Here is a 23,582-nt window from a genome sequence, read left to right on the forward strand (position 1 = left end):
AAATACGTCACTGTGAGGAGAATTGCTCATTAAGTGATGCAGAACATCAGTAAGTATATGTTTCAAGTGTAGATTTGATATTTAAAAAGAGAGAAGAAAATAAAACAAGATGAAGTAATTGAGGGGAACTAAAAGAAAAATAAAATGTAATGCAGATGTGTGGACAGAAGTACCTGAAGTGTGTGATGAGAGGAAGGAGAAATTTCCCTAAACACTGAAAGCTATACTTTACACGCATTCTGTTTCCATTAGTTCATATTCTTGCTGATAAATGCAATCACCTGATGCAAAAGTACCAGAAAAGCAGCTATGCATGATAGGTGGCACACTTAAGGTAAAAAGCAGAAAGCTGAAATAAAGAAAATTCCCTGGAAAAAAAACCAACACTCTAGAGATGCAGAATACAATAGAGAAGAATATTCTGCTTGCAGAGCTTTCTAAAAGTCTGGCTGGGAATAAAAAGTGAATCTCTATGAAAAAACACTTAGTGCTTTATTAGTAGACTGTTACAGTAGGAAGATCAAGATAGAAAATTTTATTTCCCATTGACTACCAGATAATGTACATTAAGCTTTCTAGTTATCATCACACGGCAGTTCTCCTGTTTTCACACAGCACAGTCACTATGTCACGGTTTCTTGATGTTGCAAATACTTTTATTTTGGTGAGAGCCTTCCTTGTTAATTTTTACCATCAGCTATTTTAACCGACATACATAAACTAGCTTTCTGTGCTTTGTGCCACCTCTGGAAAAGAATAATCAGAAAGGAAGATCACTGAATGGGTGACAGCAGACAGTCACACCAGTAAGTTGGAATCCCAAAGTTCATACTTTCAGGGCATGTATTATGGTGATTTTTTATTTTTTATTTTTTTAATTTTTATTTTTAGCTATTGAGAAGTCATGGATGAATTGGCTTTCACTCACTGATACAGAAGAGATCTCTCTGTCAATATAAACAAACTTATTATGGTTGCTGTTAAACATTACTATTCTGGAAAATCACAGAATCACCAAGGTTGGAATAGACCTACAAGACCATCCAGTCCAACAATCCACCCATCACCAACAGTTCTCACTAAACCATGTCCCTCAACACAATGTCCAAATGTCCAAATGTTCCTTGAACACCTCCAGGGTCGGTGACTCCACCACCTCCCTGGGCAGCCCATTCCACTGCCTGACCACTCTTTTAGAGAAGTAATATTTCCTAAAGTCCAGCCTGAACCTCCCCTGGTGAGCTTGAATGAAGCCATTCCCTCTAGTCCTATCATCATTTACCCAAGAGAAGAGGCAGACCCCCAGCTCACTACAACCTCCCTTCAGGCAGTTTTAGAAAGCAACGAGGTCTCCCCTGAGCTTCCTCTTCTCCAGGCTGAAATGTGATTTTTGGTTTAAGAATTTGTCCTTATCAGCTCACTAGTATCTGAAGCAGTGAAAGTGGAGTATGGAAAACCACCTTTTGTTTATTCAGGACATTTTGAGTAGCAAACTGGTGATCACTAGAGAAGTCAATCTTCCTCTCTGAATATATGTTTTTACTTTAGAAGAGCAAGTACTTGCATTTGCAGTGTGTTTGAAGCCCTCTAAATGTTTTCTAACTAAGCAAAAATAGTTGCAACTATTTGATTATTACATTTCTGTTTGCAGCGCGTAGGAGCAAGAATTATTCTAGCTTCTCCATTCAGTAGACTGAGATGCAAAATGAAGAATTACTGTAGCTTTTTGAACATCCACCTTCTTGAATATTCTGTCTCTGACAGCAGTCAGTAGAGGGTGGCTAGGAAGGAGCATCAGGACAAGACAAAGAGACTAAGACATGGACATGTTTTAGTGGGGAAATACTGGTGGTGGTAGATGGCTGGTTGGACTGGATGGTCTTGGAGGCCTTTTCCAGTCTTGGTGATTCTATGGTTCTGTACCCATCCAGGTGTTCCCCGAATGAGAACTGATAGAATTAATAGCCTACAGTGAATCTGTCATCTGACTTGCAGTTGTTTTTTGTGTCCACATTGGTGTCCTGGAGCAAGTAGTTCCGAACTTCACTGTGCACTGTTTAAAGAAACAACCTCTTTCTGTTGTCTTAGTGCTGCTGGAAACAGAGTGAATTGACGAGTTTATTGCTTCTAGGTCCAGATTTTTTTATCACACTTGTTTGGATATTAGTATTAGTTTTGAATAGAAAGACTATTTTAAGAGGCCAGTGATGATCAAAAACATGATGCAGCTTTAAATTGACAAATTTACATTTTGATCATTATTCATTCTTAGTTTCCTTGTACTGAACTGTGGTAGCGCTGGTGCAATAGGAATGGTGATTTATGAAGTGTGATTTGCTTCTATTTATTCTTGTAAATGTGAATCTTAAAGTATCCCTGTTGTCTGAAAAAAGAAAATCTTTTCCCAGAAGATCAGCCCTGACATAATTGGTAGCTGCATATTGTATTGTATCATGAACGTGGCATTGAGTGCTGTCCTACATTTGGTCATTTTTCCCAGTGTTCAGTTCTGCAACACGCTCTTTTCCTGTAATTATTCAATTTATTTCACAAGGTTTTAAGAACATGAAGAATAAATAAATGGAAAGGGATCTTAGCCCATAACACCTGTGTGATACAATAATGTTACTAAGTGCTGCAGCCTCAGAAAATGTTCCTGGTTATGTTGTTACTAAGGCGCAAATAATGGCTTGTATTTAAATAAAGTGAGGTAGAATTAACCTGAATGACTCTGATGCATTGTATTAAATCCAGTGTAGTAAATGACTTGGATTCCAAGTGAGTGACAGCTCAGCTATATGCAGGAACAATATGCAGCATCTAACTATGTAGTAGAAAAAGTACCACAATAACATTAAACTGAAGGGGTTTTGTGGTAGTTGCTATTGAGCATGTTTCATGTTTTGATGTGACAGCTGATTATTAACAGTTTATTAAAGTGCATTTTTAAGTGAGTTTTTTTCCTGAGAGAGGTTTGCTAAAACTTGTGCATCTTCTTTTTGTGTTTCGTGGCCACGTGCTGAGAAAAAACATACGTATCTTCTTAAATACAGCCTTCATTCTATCTAAAAACACCTCCTGGTTTGTACTTTGCACCCAGTTATGTCTCTTGTTGCTTTAGGTCCCGTAGCAAGCACAAGTGGAAAAGCAGAGGCATGCATTAATATTGAAAAAGCAATGTTAAGTTACACCCATATTTTGTCTGGCAATAAGCCTTGCAAAAATAGCCACCCACGGAGATTGTTAGGACTCCTGACCTGGGTAGTTTACAATAAAGAGTTTATAAATAACTAAAATAGGACAGTGGTGCCTTCCATGGACATTCAGTGCCTTTCTTAAGCTCTAAATCTTAAACCTGGATCACCACTGGAAGGTTTCAGTTGCAGTGAACGCAAGGGAATTTGAAATATGCTGAGTGCTCGAGTTGCAGGAGCAACAGAATCAGAATGGTTATAGAAAGTGAGGGTTGTTGTTGGGAATGGGTTAGCTTGACATGGTGCCCCCCCGTGTCCTGCTTTTAGCTGATGAGTTCTCAGAAAAGGGTGTAGTTTGGGAAGAACATGCTTACCACGGTTGAGTTTATACAGGTTTCTTGCACAAGTCTCAGTGTATTTGTGTTTATCACATCTGTGCAAGTTGTTTTTTGTGTTTTGTCTAATTAAGTTAATTTCAAGAAGTCTTTTATTTCACGTATGTAATTGCTGTGACTGAAAACAGTCAAGGTGCCGTCACTGGGTTTCTGGGGGGAAGGCTGGTGGAGCTTTTGTCTTTTTCTTTTCATTTTTTTCTTCATTTCCTCCTGCATTGCGCTTCACAGCTCTCAGTTGTTATGTACAGCGTCAGGCTTTTCATTAATCAGTAGGATACAGTTTTCCTGCAGCAATACTCAGAATGTGTTTTCTGAGAAATAGCAATATTTCTGGGGTGATTGTTTGCTTTTGTTTTTTCCCCTTCAAATTGGAGATGTGTTTCACAATTTCTTCCAAAATGGAATTTGCTCTTTCAGAAACTCTTGGGCTGAGTGTGCTGCTTTCTAAGAGCAAGATGCACCTTTATATGGAGAAAGCAGTGTCAGTATTGGCTGACCATAATCTTTAACAAGTAATTTTAACTTTTACTTTAGGCCATGCCATACTTCCGTCATAACACGGGCATTATCCACTTACAGCAGTGTCGCATTTGAAATAATGCTGATATTTTAACAAATACCTCAACTTCTTAATTTTGTAAAATTGTGTCCTCTCTAAAGATATCAAATACATTTTGTCATCATAGAAAAAAGAAGTTTGTTCATGAATTGAGCAATCAATTGTTTTAGGACTGGGTAGGCACCTACTCTTTACTAATACGGTATGTTCTGTAATGGCAGAGTAGCCAGCTTTGCAGAAATAAAGCCAAGCTTTGTGCTAGAACTGGTTCACTTAAAGGAGCAAACTTACAAACTTACCACTTTCACAGAGCTTTATGATAGCATGTGTCTGTGAGAGATCCTGTCTCTTCATAGCCCTCAGCAGCCATGTCATAGCAAAACTTATGGCATGGTCATAGTTTTATTTTGTAGTGCAATCAGTTCCTGAACTTTTTACTGGTACTTTCAGGAGGAGATACTTAACAAATCAGAGCTGCCCTGCCAGTCCACTTAATCCTGTGCCTTTTCTCTGATTGTAGTAATGGGAGATGCTATTTAGGGAGCATATGCAAACCTGACCGCTTCTGCAGCCTGTTCCACATACTTCCCCATATTCTACAGTTGTTGTATTGTGGGTATTAGTGAGTAAGCCTATGCCTTGAGAAGAGTCTGTTTAGAGAAGAGACTGGAACTGTGCACTGCCAAAAAATCTGCATTCCAAGTTAGAAAATTGTATCCTCAGTTTAGTTCTCAACAGTCTGTCTGATGATGCCCAACTTTTGTTGGGTTTTTTTTGGCAGATGATGCTCATATTCTAATGATTCCACAGAATTATCAATAATGACACTAAGATCTTCCCTGAATTTTATTACCTGTTTTTGAAATTGGAATTGTACAGGCAATAGTTTAGTTTTACCTACACTGCAACTCATCAGCCACCTTTTTGTCAGCACAAGTTCTTGAGGTCCTTCTGGAGTTCATCACCATTCCTGCAGTACTTGTCTGCCCCAAAGACCTTTGTCATTTGCACAGTTTGAGATTTCATTGGCCATCTTTGGTTTGGAGAAGGAAATAAAGATACTCAGTAAAAATAGTCTGTTAGTATCGCACCACTGACTTTTCTTCACTCTGAAAAGTGGTCATCAAGCCCTGCTCTTGCTTCCAGTCCTTCAAGAACCTCTCCTCCAAGGCACTGGTAACTTGGCATTTCTCAAATAAAATATAGGGTTTATACCCCAGTTGTTTTTGTTTTTGTTTTTTTTCCTGCAATGTTTTTGTGCTGTCGTGCTTTATGTTATGCTTCACATACATTGCCAGTCATTCACCTGCATACCTTCCTTTTTTACTTCTGTAAAAGTGGTAGACAGGCAACAGTGGATTGGGAGGGAGTGTACCAGGGAGGTACTGGCTTCCTGCATACCCAGAGATTCTGTTCATCAAATTCCTTATGTTGTTGGTGCCAAAGGGGATCATCATTACTGGCTCATCTCCTGAACAATCTTGCTATCGAGGGATGTTTTTGTTTTCACCCAGCAGCACACTCCTTGCTGGTGTCTGTGATCCACAGCAGGATTCCCACATCATCTGCTTCTTTCTGTCCTTTAAGTTCTTGTCATCACTGTGAGGAAACACTGTGTTGTCATCCAAAGAACAGGTTGAATTCACCTTCTCAGCAGGAGACCTTCCTTCCCTGGACTTCTCTCTTTACAAGCTCCTTATCAGGCATGAAGACACCAGCCAAGAACCTACGTGACGTAGCCATTCAGTGCATTCTCCAGACATTTGTCTTAGCAAGCCAACAAAGCTCTTTCCTGGAAGTAGGTGACTGCCACCAAAACACCCACTCATCTCAAAGCACTCCCTGCATTTTTGGAACTCACTGTTCTTTCTTTTTTTCCTTCAGTCCATTCAGAGCAAAACTTCACCTATTTTAAAATGGAAGTTTGGCCTCTCGAGTCTGAACTCTTAGGTATTGATTTTAGCTGCTGAAACGAACATCAGCCACAACACTTCTTTTGGATTCGTGGTCTCTCAAAACAGTTTTGGCTAGGTGATTTTTTTTTTCATACCAAGTTAAAATGGAGTCCCAGTTAGTAGTGTACAAAAATAGCTGATGTGTGTCACTATGTCTTTCCAGGTAAGTGAGGTGACATTGAGACAGATCTATTGCAACTAAGTTTGTCAAGACCAATACTTTGTGTACTTACAGGACTATTGCTTAAGATGATAAGATTTTATCCACGGCTTTTGTCTTCATATTTCCTAAAAATGCAGCTCAGCGTATTTTTTTGAATCCTAACCTAAGTACTTGTTCTTTTTAAAGGGGTTCCTTCAGTGGGAACCACAGCCATCAAGGAGGAAAATACTCCTGTTACACATACGGATTCTGTGCGTTCTGAAGGTGCTGTTGAAGCAAATGAAAATTATCACCAGAAAGAACAAAAACAAACCTTGCAGTCCCTTTTCTCTTTGCTCCGCGAAGAGGTTGAGCAAACGGATTCAAAGACACTGCCCCTGTGTCTCCATCAGGTACTTGCTTTGATTCTGGGTTGCTACACACAGCTGTGTGATTGAGACTTTTTCTCAGTAGTAAAAAGATGCACTGATTCAATATATGTCAGTATTCATATCTGGACAGTGTATTTTCAAGTTTTGCTGTTTAACAGAGGATCAAGGCAAATATGTCCACTCTAATAGATATTAAATTATAATCTCTCTCAGAAGTACATTCTGCTATAGAAGGAAACTCTTAAGGACAGGCTTTCCATGATATGGAAGACACAAGTGGGATATTTAGGACACAGAAATGCAAGATAGCTGATGTCTAAATCACAGTTTATACGTGGAGTTATTTTTGCTATTCCAGATCCTAGCTTGAGATTCATGTGTGAAGGCTAAGATTCAAGATTCCTTAGTATATACTTTTCCTAGCACAGTCACCACATCTGCACTACCAAAGGAAATACTGTGTAATTTGAAAGGCACACTTTGAAAAGTATGTGGCTAGAACTATTAATGCATAGTCTGTTGTGTTGGAGTAACAGCAGGCTGGAAGACCTTTTGTTTGGCTGAAGTGACTCGGAGGCATGGTAGTGTCTGATTTGACTTAGTTACATTGTCCTTATTGTGAAAAACTGGACCATTATAATATTTTAAATATTTTCACTATGATGACACACCTGCACTTTTATTCTCTTTTTACAGAGATAAGAAGAGATGATGTTAGGAGATGTTTCTTTTTCATAACACAAGTTATAGATGCTTCACATTTAACGCAGGAGGGGTTTTGGGGTTTTGTTTGCTTTGTTGTTGTTGTTTTAAGATTTGCATTTAAGTGAAGTTATTTCTTATTGCTCCTTAATTGATTTGAAACTTAACATTAAGGTTAACCATTTGTACTTAACAGCCGTGTCATATTTGGTGCTTATCTATGAGTCAGTACAAAGGTCTACTTCGGAAAACAGTACCGTTAGGGCAAGAATTTCAAAACTCTTGACAAACATGAAGGTGTGTCACTGACCGCAATAGAGATGAAATCTGTTCACAGCTTCATGCGTGAGGAAGCCAAACCCTAAGGCGAACAACCTTTTCAAAGTCGCACAGAAACTGTGACAGAACTGAAAGCACAGTCATGGTTTCCAGATTCAAACGTGTCAACCAAACACATTCTCTTTCTTCCTAAGACATATCAAGCAATTTGTATTAGGATGTTTGAAAAACACGTTTCTGAGGTTTATGTTGCATTTACAAATAATCCTATCATTATTCTTCTGATTTCTGAGAAAAGTCTACCTACTTTTCTGGAAATCACAGTTTTTTCACGTTGTAAATCTCTAAGACTATTTGTCAGAGGGGAGGAATAGTCTTTTTTGGTAGAGATATCTTGTTACAGACCCAGTTTTAACTATAGAAACGTTAGTTCTAGGAAGAAAAGACTCACATTTGTTCTGTCATAACAGCAACAATGCTAATCAAACAGCTGCTGTTTGGCTGAACTGTATGACCTGATCTATTCTGAAAGAGCTTCAGATACCAAGGTGCCATGCTTTGGGAAATGACAGAACAAGTGGAGAGTCTTTAGATCTTTTTAGCAGAGAAGAGTAGCTTCATGAAAGAAAGCAGAAGGTTCCTGCAATGCTATTGTTTGGATTCTGCTGGTGTAACAAAAAGAAAAAATTCATTCCTCTCATGTTTATCTCATGAATTTCAAATGCTTAAAATTTGAAATGTTGTCAATGGGATATAAACAGGAAGCCTGCTGGTATATCTCTGATCTTGCAGTAGGTTTTACTTTCAGTGTCTTTGATCCAGAGACTGATCTTTTCTCATAAGTCAGGAAGCCTCGACTTCTCCATTATATCACATTGCACTGTAATGCTCAGGAGAGCTTGACAATGATCTTACATCATGGCCAGTAATAGAAATAAAACTCATCTATCATTAAACACAGTGCTTCTGTCATTTTATAACTTCCTAATATAAGCATTTTTTAAAACAGCTGAAATAAATGTTTGTTGGTGTAACAAGGCAAAACCCAACATACATTTGGGCAAACTCATCTGTGCAAGTAAATGTACAATATCTTTGATATTCTCTTTAAGCATCTTTCTTAGAATAAGAGTACATGCATTTAGTGTGAATATTTGTATTCTCTCAAAGCTAAATATGAACCTACAAAGCAGACATTTAAAGCTATGATGAAAAGTTTAAATTGTATCCCTGCCACTCTTTTATAAAAATGAAGGAATGCTAATTTTCCTGTGTTTTTTTTTTTTCCTTTTCAGATAGCTGAGACCTACTTTCAAGAGGAGGAATGTATCCTTTTGCCTGTAAAATTTGTTATGTGGTATTAAAATATTCTGACACGGTAAAACAGAAAATACATACTTTGATGGTGACTCACAGGTTGTGGGTCAGGGCGAACCACCTCAAATACTGTGTTCAGTTTTGGGCATCTCCGTACAGAAAGGACACTGAGCTGGAGCAGGTCCAAAGAAGGACAGCAAGGCTTGTGAAGGGCTTGGAAAATTAGCCCTATGAGGAGAGGCTGAGGGAGCTGGGGCTGTTTAGTCTAGGAAAGGAGGCTGAGGGGGAGACCTTGTTGCTCTGTTCCAGTGCTCACAGTGAGAGCAGTGTTGGTCTCTTCTCACTGGTGACAGGTGACAGGACGAGGGGAAATGGCCTCAAGTTGCACCAGGGTAAGTTTGGGAAACACTTCTTTACAGAAAGGGTAGTTAAGTACTGGAATAGGCTCCCCAGGGAGGTGATTGAATCACCATCCCTGGATGTGCTTAAAAACTGTTTGGATGTGGTTCTCAGGGATATGATTTAGTGGAGTGTTGTTAGTTAGGGTAGTATGGCTAGGTCGTGGTTGAACTCAGTCTCCATGATCATTAAGGTCTTTTCCAACCTGAGCAGTTCTATGATTCTATGAAGAGCCATAATTTACCCATGAGCGAATATACAGCATGTTAGCAGTTTCTCCCTAATCTGACAGCTGGAATGTAATTAAAGTAATAAATCCACTTTCAAAAACTGTGCTGGTACAACTGTTTATAGTTGGGCAGAAACAAGGAAGTAAGAAAATGTTTTTAAAGGACGTGTTTTATAGGATAAGTTTTGTTCCATGTATTAATAACTGGAAATATGTCCAATCTAGATAGGATTTATGTTCTGTTCTATCAAATAGGGCACATCATAGTAAGAACAAGTTTATCACAATGGTTGACTAGAGTGTGTACTATTAGTGTTTAGATTAAAATAAAAATACACACGTTGTGCTAAGGGAGGTCAGCAACCTGCATACAGCAGCAACCTGTTCTTTGTCAAGTGCTAATTACTCTAAGTCATACCAGAGTAGTTTGAAAAACTGTCACAAGAAACCAGGGGTGATTGCCTCTGGGAACAGCCAAGTGGTTACTTTGATTTATTCCTAGGTAAATTAAACAAGTTTGGTCAATAAGTTAGAATAGTCAAACTGGTCATAATTAAGATATTTCAGTAATTCTGGGATAATAATTATATTAAACCTTAAAGTATATATACATATTTTAAAACTGGCTATTTCTCTGTTTGCTTTTGAAGAAAAATGTTCAAGCTGTAAAAAGAAGAGGCAAGTTGTGAGCTCTTCATGTGTATGTGATTCACTAAAGTGTGTCAAGTTTAACAAAGTCTCTGTGTACACATTATTTCTTTATTATGTAATTTGTTACATTTCTAATAACAATATGGAGCACGTGGGCAATTATCATGATTAAATAATGAAACAAAGTAAACACAGTAATGTATCCTTAAATCTTGCCAAATTATATTTGGCTATCATATAAAAACAGGGTAACAGCTATAGCAGTGTTTTAGAGGGAATATGTCAAATTACCCATCATTGGCTTCAAAAACATCCATCAGAAAAAGGAAAAAAATATATAGCACAAATTATGGCTGTTCACAGAAAAAGGCACTTAATTTTAGAAGAACATCCAGCAGTATGACAGAAATGGCTCTGGGCAGCCTGGTTTAGTGGTTGGTGACCCTGGCCATGGCGGGTGGCTTGAAACTAGATGAACTTTGAGGTCCTTTTGAGGCCATTCTATGATTTTTTGATGAAATACAGTTTCTCTTTCATAGAAATTGCTTTAATGGACGAGCCTTATATTTATATCTGATCAAAGAAAATATTTAAAGTGCAATATACACCTGATGTGGAATTCAACACCACACTATGGTGCATATTTATGAAGGAAATCTCCCCTGTACTTGCAGCCGTCAGTTTCCTGAGGTTAAAAAAGAACTTACTTGATCATGTTACATGGTGTTAATTATCCATGATGGGTATTTTAATTCATCTGGTGTAGAACTGCATATTTAACAATAATTCGGGGTCGTTACTGTGATCCTCTAAGGCTATCTCTCTGATCTCTATTTCTGTTCACAGTAACAGAACTCTTGAGGGCAAGGGCAATCTGTTAATACTGTTGTTTATAAGCCGTGCCATTTATATGGTGCATGAGCCTAACAAACATAACAAAAACTTATGTTTTTGCTTACGTTTTTATAATAATAACTTCAATATTTTAATTAAAATGAATATTGGAAATTATTTTCCTATATTATAAGTTCGTTCAGAATACTTCTATACTCATTGCGCTGTTTAATTAAATTTGAAATAGCTGGTAAACATGGCCTTAAACAGAACGACAAACAATTTGAGTTTGATGGAGCTAGAAATACTATAATATAATGTAATACCAGAAATACACTATTACAAATTATAAAGATATAGTGATATAAAGATAGTGATAGTTGTCTGAATATGATGATAACCTGAAGGGAGGGAAGGAGTTCTTCATGGAGACAAAAATGAAACAGAATCTGTATGAAGAAGAAAGAAGGTGTCTAGCTGTCCGACAGTGTTGAATACAGTGGTTGAATAGGGGAAGAGTTAGTTCAGTTAGTTATGTTCATTGACACATCATTGCATTTCTTGAGAGATGTATACTAGTATTTGTATCGTTGTTTTGCTTTTCTCTTCCAAGAGCTTTAATTTACCTTGCAGTTGTCAGCACAGTAACATGTTGCTCATCACTTTTCAAGGAAATCTTCTGTTGGCTACAAGACATGTGAAGAGGTAGCTGCTGAAAAGAATAGTTTTCATTCTTGGAACTTATCTTTGTTCTCATTTGCTGTATTCATGTCTGCTCTAATTTTCTCCCATGCACAGAGATCTGGATGCTAATTATTGTTCAGACTGATTTAATGATGTTTCAGGTACATAATGATCTTCCGTTCAAATATGATATCAAAAACAAATAGTAGCATGTCTGCACGTGTGTTCATTTTTCTTTAACCAGCCTTTAAGATGAGAAGGCAATGAAGTTCATTCAGCTTGAACGATTGTATCATGAGCAACTGCTTGCAAATCTTTCTTCCATACAGGAACAGTGGGGTAAGTACAGGCTAAACTAATATGGTAGCATCAAGAGTTCACTTGTTTTGCCCTTGTAAATAACAGAGTGCTATGTGAGCTTAAAGCCAATAAAGCCATTAAAGCAGAAATAGCATTTATACCCAGTTTTCTCTAGTTTGTTATGTGAAGAGTATTCCATCTTTGGGCCCCGTCTTGCATGTTTCATGAAAAAGATGTAAATTATTTATTATCTATAAACCTCACAGCTTTTAGGAGCTTATTTTTACTTCTAGTTTCAATCTGATGTAATGTAAATAAAGCGTGTGATGGCAAAATATGATGCTTTCTGCACAACCCAAAACAAGATTGTAGAGCATAGCAGTGGATCAGCTGTTAATTTTTTCCATGAATTAGTTTAATATGCATGATTTGTGTTAAGCAAATATTACTTTTGTAATTGTTTGGATATTTGGATTTAATTTAGAAAGAAAATGGAGAACAGCAGTTTCTAGTCCAGTTAGAACACTGAGGAATTCAGCTAAAGAACTGAGTAGTGAAGAGCTGGAAAAGCTTACTAAAGTTTGTTCATCACATCAACAGTAAGTATAATGTTACTTCTTTAGCACTAACATGTTAGTGTAGCTTTTTTCTGCTTACTACTGGTGGTGTTTTAAAATGGTGAGACCCAAGGTAAAATCTACCTTAAGTGAATTTGATAATAAAGAGGTTGCTGCTCTGGATATGCAACAAAATGTTTGAGTTACCATCAGTTTTCATGATGTTCTAATATCATTCCAGGAATGCATTTACTTGCATTATTTGCAAATCTTCTACATTTTGGGATAATTCCATAATGTTTTGACTCATTATACTCAGTAGATTTCACATAAATTACTTAAGCAGTCATTCTGTACTTCCTAGTGTGGCAGTTTTCTGAATAGATAAGAGATCCTGGCTTATGCCTTCTTTGCCTGATTCAGCAGCCATCTGAGCTATTTTATCACAATAAAGCAAACTTCTGGATAGTGCATAGGGTGCTATTCTAGATGGTAACATGTAAGAGATTATACCCAACCCCTGGGTGCAATTGACCCAGGAGAAGGTCTGATATTTCATTGGTGAATGTCCTACCTGCTAGATCTTGAGTTTAAAGGACAGACAGAAAAAAAATGATACTAACTACCACTGATCAGCCAAAAGGCACTCTCAGTCAAATGGGGAGAGAGACTTAGTCACTCTGGATACAACAGCAGCCAGAATACTTCTGTTGTTCTCAGAGTATGGTTTATCTTCCACATATTTTTCCTGAGTGGTAATACAAAAGTTAGAAAACTCCTAGGCTGACCATCAGAACCCAGTCTCAGGTTGTTTGGGAAGGAGTTTGCAGAAAGCATAAGCCTGAATTTCCACAAGAGGAAGAGGCAGCTCTAGCACAGCAAGTTTACTGCCATGACTGTTGCTTTTGCAAGGTTACTCTGAGTGCCTGCAGGGTTCCTCAACCTACATTTCATTATGCGTGACTGTGCAAGCTCACACAAATATTAGGATACAAGACTATTATGATTTATGTGCTGCAACTTGCAGCACCTCCCTGGGCAATGAATTGTTGGCTTGTTAAACATTGCTCAGCTTTCTCCTCGTAATTTTTCCAAGTAGCCTCACTTCTAAATACAAAAATTCATTTACGTATCATTTATGTATTCCCAGTCCTGAGGAAGACTGCAACTTGAGAAAAAATTACGGACTGTGTTCATTTGCCACGATTAGTTCTCCATATTTACTATTATCACTTTTTCCAGGCAAAAACCTATTTGCTTTTCTTGTTTCATATTTGTTTTCTACATTTTAAGCTGTATTTATTTTGAAATTAAAATGATACTTTAAGCCAGGGTCTTGGAAAATATGAGCTTTTTGTTTTTGTAAATGAAAGTAATTTACATGCTGTGCATGAATGTTTACACGGTTTGCAAAGTTCACACTATTAACAATGCTGACTCACCTGTGAATCCCAGTGGAACCAATGGGACCTCCTATATCATAAAATACCCAGGAAATATGTCCCAATGTAAACAACATAAGGGGAGAGAAATAAGGGTGAGGAGGTGGCAGTTTTTTTCTTTCCTCAACATCTGCTCTAGCAATCAGTGTTCTTATAATAGTAGATATTGAGCCCTTATATTTTTTAAGTTGGCAATGTTCTCTTTTAGCATAAAGTTGTAAAGGAATTTAGATCACAGTATCATAGAACTGTAAGGGTTGGGAGGGACCTCTCAAAATCATGGGGTCCACCCCTTGCTAAAGCAGGTTCCCTACAGCAGGTTGCACAGGGAGGCATCATGATGGGTCTTGAATATCTCCAGAGGTGACTCCACAACCTCCCTGGGCAGCCTGTTCCAGTGCACTCTCACAGTATAGAATCACAGAATCTTAGAATTGCTCAAGTTGGAAAAAACCTTAAAGATCATCGAGTCCAACCACAACCTAACCATGGTACCCTAACTAACAACCTTCTGCTAAATCATGTCCCTGAGCACCACATTAAATGGTTTTTAAATACATCCAAGGATGTGTCCCTCTCTGGGGAACCTATTCCAGTGTTTCATAACCCTTTCTGTGAAGAAGGTTTTCATGATATCCAACCTAAACTTACCCTGGTGCAACTTCAGGCCATTTTCCCTTGTCCTGTCACCAGTGAGAAGAGAACAACCCCGCTCTCACTGTAAGCACTTTTCAGATATTGGAAGAGAGCAATAAGGTCTCCCCTTGGTCTCCTTTTCCCCAGGCTAAACAGCCACAGTTCTTTCAGTCTCTCCTCACAGGGCATATTCTCCAAGCCCTTCACAAGCCTTGCTGCCCTTCTCTGGACCTGCTCCAGCACCTCAATGTCCTTTCTATATGGAGGTGCCCAAAACTGAACACAATACTCAAGGTGAGGCCTTACCAATGTCGAGTACAGGGGAAGGATGACTTCCCTAGTCCTGCTCACCACACCATTCCTGATACAAGCCAGGATGCCATTGGCCTTCTTGCCTCATATTCAGCTGACTGTCCATCAGCACACCAAGGTCCCTTTCCATCAGGCAGCTTTCCAGCCACACCTCCCCCAAGCCTGTAGGGTTGTCTGGGGTTGTTGTGACCAAAAGGCAGGATCCAGCATTTGGCCCTACTGAAACTTATGCCATTAACCTTGGCCCATCTATCCAGTCTATCCAGGTCCCTCTGTAGTGCCTTTCTCCCCTCAAGCAGATCAACACTTCCTCCCAACTTGGTTTCGTCTGTGAACAGTAAAGAAGTTCTTCCTCATATTTGTATGGAACTTCCTGTGTTGCCATTTTTACCTGTTACCCCTTGTCTTGTCACTGCACGCCACTGATTTCAATGACATTTGTTATGAAGAATGCTGTTGTTGAGTAGTGTAATTTATGCCTTTTTTTCTTCATTGCCGCAGGCCACGGGCACCCGAAAATAAGGTAAGCAGCCATTTCTGTAACTTCTGCTTTGCCAAAGGTTGCTAACAAATGTATTTTTAATATTATTGTAGTTTTTCCAGTTTACTATAGAAACTGCTTGAAGCATGAATGAATGTTTCAAAAAATCACAGTATTCCTGTTTAAGCTCAAAAATTACAGGAAATATTGTCATATTTTACAGACAGTAGTTGCAGAAAATACATCGGAAAGCGGTTGTTTGCTCAAGTTAACTGGATCAGAGAATTTAAAGGAAAGAGAAGCTGTTTCCAAATCAGGTATGTGTGTCTGTATGTCCATGCATTTGTTTGAAATATTGTCTTGTAATGATGTATGTGTAGGATTTACAAGAGACGCCTTTCACAAGGTTAGTACGTTCTTGAGGAGTTGATGACTCCTGACCCTGGCAGATCTTTTGATTTGTTAAGGAAATGCATCTTTTAATAAAAGCCATGGTCATGCTGCCCTTCACAGTGTCCATATGTCAGCATGGAGCTTTTGTCACAGTTAGGATTTGTGTGAGGAAGGTACCTGTAAACTTAGTGCAGAAAATGAAGAGAGATGATCCGTAACTCTGGATCTGTAACTATCACTGAGTGCTGCACAAAAAAATAGCCAAACTGTGGCTCAGTTATGCAGTGCTCCAGTGATAATGACTAGAAGCAGTATTTGCATTTCATTATTCGTATTTTGTCTGAACTCCAGCAGAATCCTATGCTACTACAACTCTACAGCTTATAATATTTAAACTAGCCTCTTCAGCATTGGTCCAAGCGCACGGGCCCTCTCATTGCAAACTTAAAATGCTTATGATCTGTTTTTGTGGGCTTTTTGTCCACATCAGAATGAATCTTGTTTTGTTTTGTTTTTGTTTTCCTACTTTCTAGACAGAAATGTATCTGCCATTAGGAAGGGGGAAATACTGGACTGCTAGTTAAAAAATGACTTACAGTGTGACAAGAAAAGGATACATCATATAAATTCATATACTATTACATTTTCTCCTCTGGAAGATTTTATCTTTGATTCTACCAGCAGAGAGACTGAATCATTAAAGCTATGTGTATATATTAAAGGATGAGAATTGATTCATACTATATTCATCAATTTATTTTGTTTCTAACTGAAAACCTTAATGACCTTGGTGTTCACCAAATATAATCATGTGTCATGAAGCATTCTCTAAAGAAATGATGAGTTTAATGACATTCTTGTACCTCTCTGTAGGCAGATAGCAATGCTGGGATCGTTTGTGACTTTCTTAGGAATAGAATCCTGTAGAGCTCAAGGACCATCTTTCACATTGAAGAATTCAATTTAATTTCTGACCACATTTAATCTTTGATGTGACAATTGGTGCTGCCAACAAAGATGCCTGTTGTATCGTGGATGTATTCACTGGGAAAAATTGACAGATGGTAACAAAATCTTGTCCCAGTAATCCAGGCTATGTTTGACCTCATGACCTATACATGAGAGGCTCAGTATCCTATTACGAGTCCTTTGGGCTATCTATTCATCTGTGCCTATTTTTCAGAAAGTCCCTGTCTCATAGCCATTTCTTCATTCATAGACCAGGTTCTCAATATCTCTCCAAGTGTCAAATCTTGTTCTGATTTTTGTCTGCATTCTGAGATGGCTGGACATTCTTTTTTTTTTTAATTCCCCAGCCTGTCTGTTTTATACTGCCTCGTATTTCATTGTCTTTGAAAATGGGGATAGTGTGGAACTTAGTAAAGTTGGTCAATAAAATGAATGAATGTGAACATTTCTTAAAAGACAAAAGAATGTGACCTTGTTTCATGTAAAGAGTGAAGGAAAGTGCTCAGATTTAAAGCGATGTTTTAACAGGTGAGGGAGGAAACGGTTATCCTTGAGATCTTCAGTCGCTGTCAGAACACATTCTGTTAATGAGGGCAGTGTTTGATCTCTTTGTTAATCTATTCATGAGACCTTTCTGCTTTTGGATGTGACCCAAAAAAAATAAATAAATAAATGCAAACAGGCATTTTCTAGAAGTGGGAATTTTTTGTTTGGAGCTATTACTGTTAATATAACAGTAAACCTGCTACAACATAGTCTTAACTTAGCTTTTATTAAAGGATGGGGAAAAAAAGGTCATTTTTGTTAGAATCAGCTCCCTTTGGTTTTCTAGTTCTGAATACTCCCTTTCTCTCTTCATGATCCTTAAGAGCGAGATTTGACTTGGAGATTCTTATAATGGCTAATGTCTAGTAATTTCATTCACAACTCAGGCCAACCATCTATTCCTTCATTAGCAGATCATATCAGTGGTAGGTGAATCACAGGCTATGTAGAATTCCTTTCAGTTCTCTCTGAAATTCCACATAAGTGAAATGAATTTCTATTTGTTTTGTAAATATGAACTCATAAATAAGCTGAATCCCATTTTTAATATGTAAACTAACATCCAAAAAGGGACTTGTTTCACAATGTTACATAAAATATTATAACTGGATTTCTAATTTACGATTAATCAAAGGAGCTAGTTACCCACTTAAAAGAATGTAATTTAAAATATATTAAATTACCATCATTTCAGCTTTCTTAAAATACTGCAGGAGTCTTCCTGCATTGTAGATACATCGGCATCAAAATACAGCTTTCAGTAGTTTTTAAGTGCATTTATCTGTGCTTCAGGCCTCCATGATGTGTGCTCGCTAAAATATACTTTAGAAGGAATCTAGTCACTTGGAAAGTCACTTGAATACATGTTCTTCTGAAAGCATGGGAGTGACTCTCTCTTTTCAGGTGGACACTTGAGCATATGCTCAGCCTGTAAGAATGCACATGAACACTTTAATCGTGAGTCAGCTTTTTAGACTACAAAACTTTTATTTGCCTGGAGCGCAAAGGCCTGCCCTTTATGGGAGCGCATCTTAAGGATTAGATTACAACGTTATCAAATCACAGTATACTCTTTCTCCTCTCTGCTGATGCTTTGAATCATTTAAAAACACTGCAACTGTTTTCCTGTCTCACTTAGGTACTGAAACTTGTCCTGGCATCCGACCAAAGATAGAAGATCAACAGCCGAGCACCCACCCTAGCAGTGTAAAGCAAACTGAGGAGCAGGAGGCAGGGAGCCTTTCAGTAGCTGCAGGAAGGGACCACATGGAGGAGCAGCACCACAGTACAGAATCAGCACTGGAGCCACACACCCAGTCCACAGGGACAGTGGGCAGGCCTTCTCCAGGCTGTTTATCATCAGGGGATGCTGGCAAAGATAACAGTTTGCTGCTGAGAGAAAGGCAGATCTCTAAGGATGCGGAAAAAATAGAAGAGACAGCTGGGGAACCCGGAGTGAAATTCTCTCCCGGGCCAATGGTAGATGCCTTGGTTTCAGCAGATGCTGATTATATGCCTGCTGATTTGGTTTCTACTGATAAAGATGAACAAGCTGATAAAAATCGTCTCAGATCAAGACTTGTTGCCAGCTCTTCAGAAATCACTAGTGCCCAGCTCGGAAATAGCGATTTAAACCAGCAGCAGAAACAGCCTGATGATGATGATGAAAAATCTCCCCAGGACAGAACTGCTTCAAATGTATGCTCTGAAAGTAGTAAAGTATCTGAACACAAGAGTACTGCCCGTTCACGAGTATGCAAGGAAATGCAGAGAGCAGCAGGACAGGAGGAGAAGGTAAAAAGTGAAGAACGAGAAGATGAATATCTCAGATTTTTAAATGGCAACATAATAGACTCTGGAGAATCGTTTGCAAACTTAGCAAATCAAGAAGAATTTGACACTGTCCCAGATATTTCACCTGAACGAGCATCTTACAGCTCACTGGAAGCTTTATCACTAGATGACAGCTTTTCTTCTCTTGATGAACTTGCAAGAAGGATAGAGATTGCTGAGGTAAATACTGTGAATCCTCTAAAACCCTCCATGTTATCTCAGTTGAAATATTTTAGGTATTACCAACTTCAAAATGTGTCCAATATCTCTAATCTTTTTATTCTGAAGTCTGTATGCATTTACTTGTTCCTAGTTAACTCGGGTAAAAAGGTCCCTTTTATCTGTTTGCATCCTTCTTGGCAAGTGCTGCTCCGTGCATCTAAAAATCACATTGATTTTTACTTATTAGTGCCAACTCTTTATTTCTTTTTATTTTTAACATAAACTGTTAGGAGAGGAATTGACAGTCCCTGTTTAATTATGGTTTTATTTACAAGGTCTACATAATACATTTGTTTATAATATAGATTTTTCTATTCGAAGAACAAAACTTACTTTTCTACTCCTACTGACTGAAGGTGAGAAGAGCTGCATATCTAATAAGCTCTATAAATGCATGTATGGGCTTCCAGGTTTGCCAGGCCTAGGCAGTTTTATTGTTCAACCTAACTTAAGGAAGAACTTCTAAACCTGAACTCACCATAGGCCACAGAAAGGACGAGTGCTTCATTAGCTGAAGTGCCCTTTCGGAAATATATATATTAAGTTTTATTGCTGCATGACTTGGTCAGAGAGTGTGTGGTTCCTTCTTCACTTTATCTTCTGGTTTTGTTGCATTTACAAATACTGGACTGTAAAAGCTTTCCTTTAAATGTAAAAATGGGATTATTTTGAAATTATGTGATTTCAGTCGCTGGAGAGGAAAGACAGAAGAAGGTGTCTTCTTGGTTCCTCTCTATTTGTGATGAATTTGACAGTGTAACATCCCTTGGCAATAAAAAGTAATAGTGCTTTTCTACAGATCAGAAGCTAATACATGTAGATCAAGAACCCATAATCACACACAGACTGCACCCAAGAGGGGAACTAAATACTGGAGATGCACACTGATGTTATTACATCTTTGGCAAAATCTCCAGTGCTGGAGACAAAGCATTTTGTGTCGGTGGATTTTTTTCCCCACCTAAGCAGCTTCTTTTCTCCTTTGCAACTTCAGGCACCCTAATCTCCCCTAAGACACCTTGTCTTTCTGTGGGATTTCAGGAAGTATGTCATGTACCAGGACTGAAGGCCCTGTACACAAAGCTGGTTTTACTTCAGCTGTTTTGGATTCAGTGGTAGCTATACATGAGCTCTTAGCAGCACATACATGTGGGATCCCACATATGTGTTCATATAGGTAATTAAACTTTGCACTGGATCCACTGACTTAATCCACTGATTTCCAAGGAGAGAATTGTTTTATGTAGAAAAATCATAAATTAACCCTATAGCTGCTATTTTTAAGTTGCTATGCTTGAGCCACTTGCATTTTAAAGGATTGCATAGGAAGGAGGATATTGATAGTGTTAGAATAGTGATGCTTGTATTGACTGGGCCAGTGGCCAATGACGACAGTGCTTTACAGGGAATCCAGTGTCATTTCTAGTTCACAGTCCTTCTGCTAGTACTGCCAGTACTCTAGCAGCAGAACTGGGCCTCTAGAGAGGCAAAAAGTACCCTGAGTCTTTCCATAGCTTTTCTTTTTATTATTATTATTTTGTATGTAGTACATAATGTTGGCTGTCACTGGTGGGAGTCTTTTCCAGTCTTTCTTAGCAAGAGACCTGAACTGTGTAGGGCTGGGGGATTAAATCAGGGAGAAGCAAAGATGTGTTTATTTTGACACCAATTAACACTTGTAATATGCAACACCTCGGCTTGTTTTACAACGTCTGAAATTGCTGGGTGTACACGGGTGTGTAACCTGTATTGTTTCATTATACATTTATATTTTGTTTTCCCAGTTAATCTTATTGCCATTCATTACCCTTAGGGGTTGCATCTCAGACTTGGTGTTCACCTGCAACTTCCTCAGAAGGCACCAGGAACTGACAGAGCGTGGCACCCCTGAGGAATGACCACCATTTACTCACACAGACTTTGTTTTAGCACTAAAAGAAGATTCTACTGATGCTTTGACAAGGAGATTGATCTTTGCATCCTACCATAACCTTTTTTTTCCTTTCTTGTTATCCTTGTCAGCCTTTGATGTTGCACTCTTCTGGCTGTGGCCATCTAATAAGTTTACAATAATTATGGAAGAAGTACTACAAAAGTGTTGTGTAGACACAAGCAAGCATAAGAACAAACCTTACATGAAAGGTGTCAGTATGACAACTTAAAAAAGGCCAGTCGTTGTGACTATGATAAAACTTTTCCTGGAGCAAATAGTTACAAAATTGTCACAAATAAGTCAGAATGCAGAGCAGAGGTAAAGACTGTTTTGAAATGAACTGGGTACAAAAATCATATGGTAGGACCAGTATTACTCAATGGGGGTGTAATATCAATTTACTGTAAATGGGGAAGGATAGTACTTGTGTCAGAAGGGATTTTTTTAACTTCATATTGAGCACAATTGTCTGACAGAGTTCTGTAATTCAGATCCTTTATGTCCCTTGCTTTTAGGCTACTATTTGCAATAATTAATTAAAGACTGAAAATCTGCTGAATTTTTTTCTCTGGCTTTAAATAACTTGAAAACTGAAATCATTTTTTACATATTTTACAGTCAGTTGCACTAGGTATTTATTTACTAATACTATCCATGCAAACTTGTGTGCAAATGATGGAAAATCACTGTAGCTATATAGAAAGTGCCTTCGTACACCTAGTGAAGAGCTTCAGAGTGTATCAACAGTTGGCAGTGACAGATTTGAGAAGTATCTGATGAAATGGCACACCAGCAGTCACACAGATTGTCACCTCAGTAATGTAAGGTGTGTTCTCCTGTATGAAATAAAGCTTTATATCTGTGAGATTATTAGGGAAATGAATAGAATTTGTTGTTTTTTTATTCTTTATGGTGAATTATCATTTGAAATTCATTTCGGAAAGCAAAAGTATTGAGACTCCTTCCCACAGCATAAAGTAGTAGCTTTGGATTGCACTTTTTGTATACAAAGATTTCAAAATCTACTCAATATGTACTGACTGGCAGCTGATTTGGGTGCAGGAATGAAGCCTCCACCTACCTGCATGAAGTGTGCAGACAGTGCTTTGTTGAGATCCCTTGTCCTGTCTTATGGCTCAGGTCCTGTAGTTTTGAGTTTGCTTGGTGTCATTCCTGAAGTTAAGGAAAAGAATCCATGTTTCATTAGTGTCTGTTACCTGTAGCTCTTTTGTGCTGCACAGAACAGCCCACAGCACCGCCTGGTGCAGGCCTGCATTTTTCCTTTTGTGGTTCAAGCCAAGAACAGGCTTGACTTGTGGTTAGCTGTATTAACCACACTGCCCTCATTAAATTCAAATTTAAATAATGATTTCAGGCTTCTTAAATTCCTCCTACCTCAAACACCAGCGTAGAATCCTTCTAGTCTTGTATGGCTGCTATATCTCTGTTCTGCTGCTTTTGATGGCCGTTTAATCAGCAGGAGATGATTCTAAAGTAATCCATTTGTCTGCTGCTTTGAACTCGTTCTAGATGAAAGGTGCAAGAAAAGATATTTTATTGTCAATTTTTATAATTGAATGAGATTTTATTTGTAGTGAGATGGGCGCTATTCTCACGTGACGGTCTTAAATACAGTAATGATATTTTAATGACTGAAAATAAGAAGAATAAAATGTGGTATTCATTTTAGACAGTTTTCAACTGCAGTTGAGGATGTGGTAGAAAGAAAGCTGGAAACATGGTTTTGTTCAGAACTCCATATGCTTGTATTTGTATTTGCATTTTAAGAATAAGCCGTCCCTGAGTAGGAGGCATAGCTTTGTAGTTGCTTTGCAGAACAAAAGGAAAATCTGGGTGCCATGTCTAGTGAGAGGCAGGCGAAATAGTGTAGGTATAAACTGCATATCATGTAAAGACGTTCTCATCAAAGAGAGCCTTAAAAGTGTGATTTATTGCTCTTGTTGGGTCAGGAGAGTAGCATTACCATAATGATTGTATTGCAAAATCAAAAGCCCTCACTCTTTTTAAAAGAATATGTTTAGTGTAGAGAAACTGTGCTGTATCAATTAGGTCTTTTACACTTAGAAGTAAATCCTGAAACATTTATGTGTACTGGCAGCAGAAGTAAGTGAGCTTCATTGTAGCAAGCCTTTTACATAACTGTAATCGCTGGGACACATTTCCAGGTAATCACATAAGACCTAGCCCTCTGCTTTTCAGCCTGGA

General features: G+C 38.2%; 1 protein-coding gene across 2 annotated transcripts in view; it reads left to right on the top strand.

Moving 5' to 3' along the window:
* CNST (consortin, connexin sorting protein) overlaps positions 1-23,582 on the top strand; it is a 46,149-nt gene that overhangs the window by 13,534 nt on the left and 9,033 nt on the right. For both annotated transcript variants that reach the window (XM_072332487.1, XM_072332485.1), the window contains 7 exons: positions 6,453-6,658; positions 8,914-8,944; positions 11,985-12,071; positions 12,517-12,631; positions 15,481-15,502; positions 15,684-15,777; positions 18,507-19,381. In XM_072332487.1, the coding sequence (XP_072188588.1) occupies positions 6,453-6,658; positions 8,914-8,944; positions 11,985-12,071; positions 12,517-12,631; positions 15,481-15,502; positions 15,684-15,777; positions 18,507-19,381 (1,430 nt within the window). The remainder of the gene's footprint in view (positions 1-6,452; positions 6,659-8,913; positions 8,945-11,984; positions 12,072-12,516; positions 12,632-15,480; positions 15,503-15,683; positions 15,778-18,506; positions 19,382-23,582) is intronic.

Source organism: Excalfactoria chinensis, chromosome 3 (assembly GCF_039878825.1).
Source record: "Excalfactoria chinensis isolate bCotChi1 chromosome 3, bCotChi1.hap2, whole genome shotgun sequence".
NCBI classification, from domain to species: domain Eukaryota; kingdom Metazoa; phylum Chordata; class Aves; order Galliformes; family Phasianidae; genus Excalfactoria; species Excalfactoria chinensis.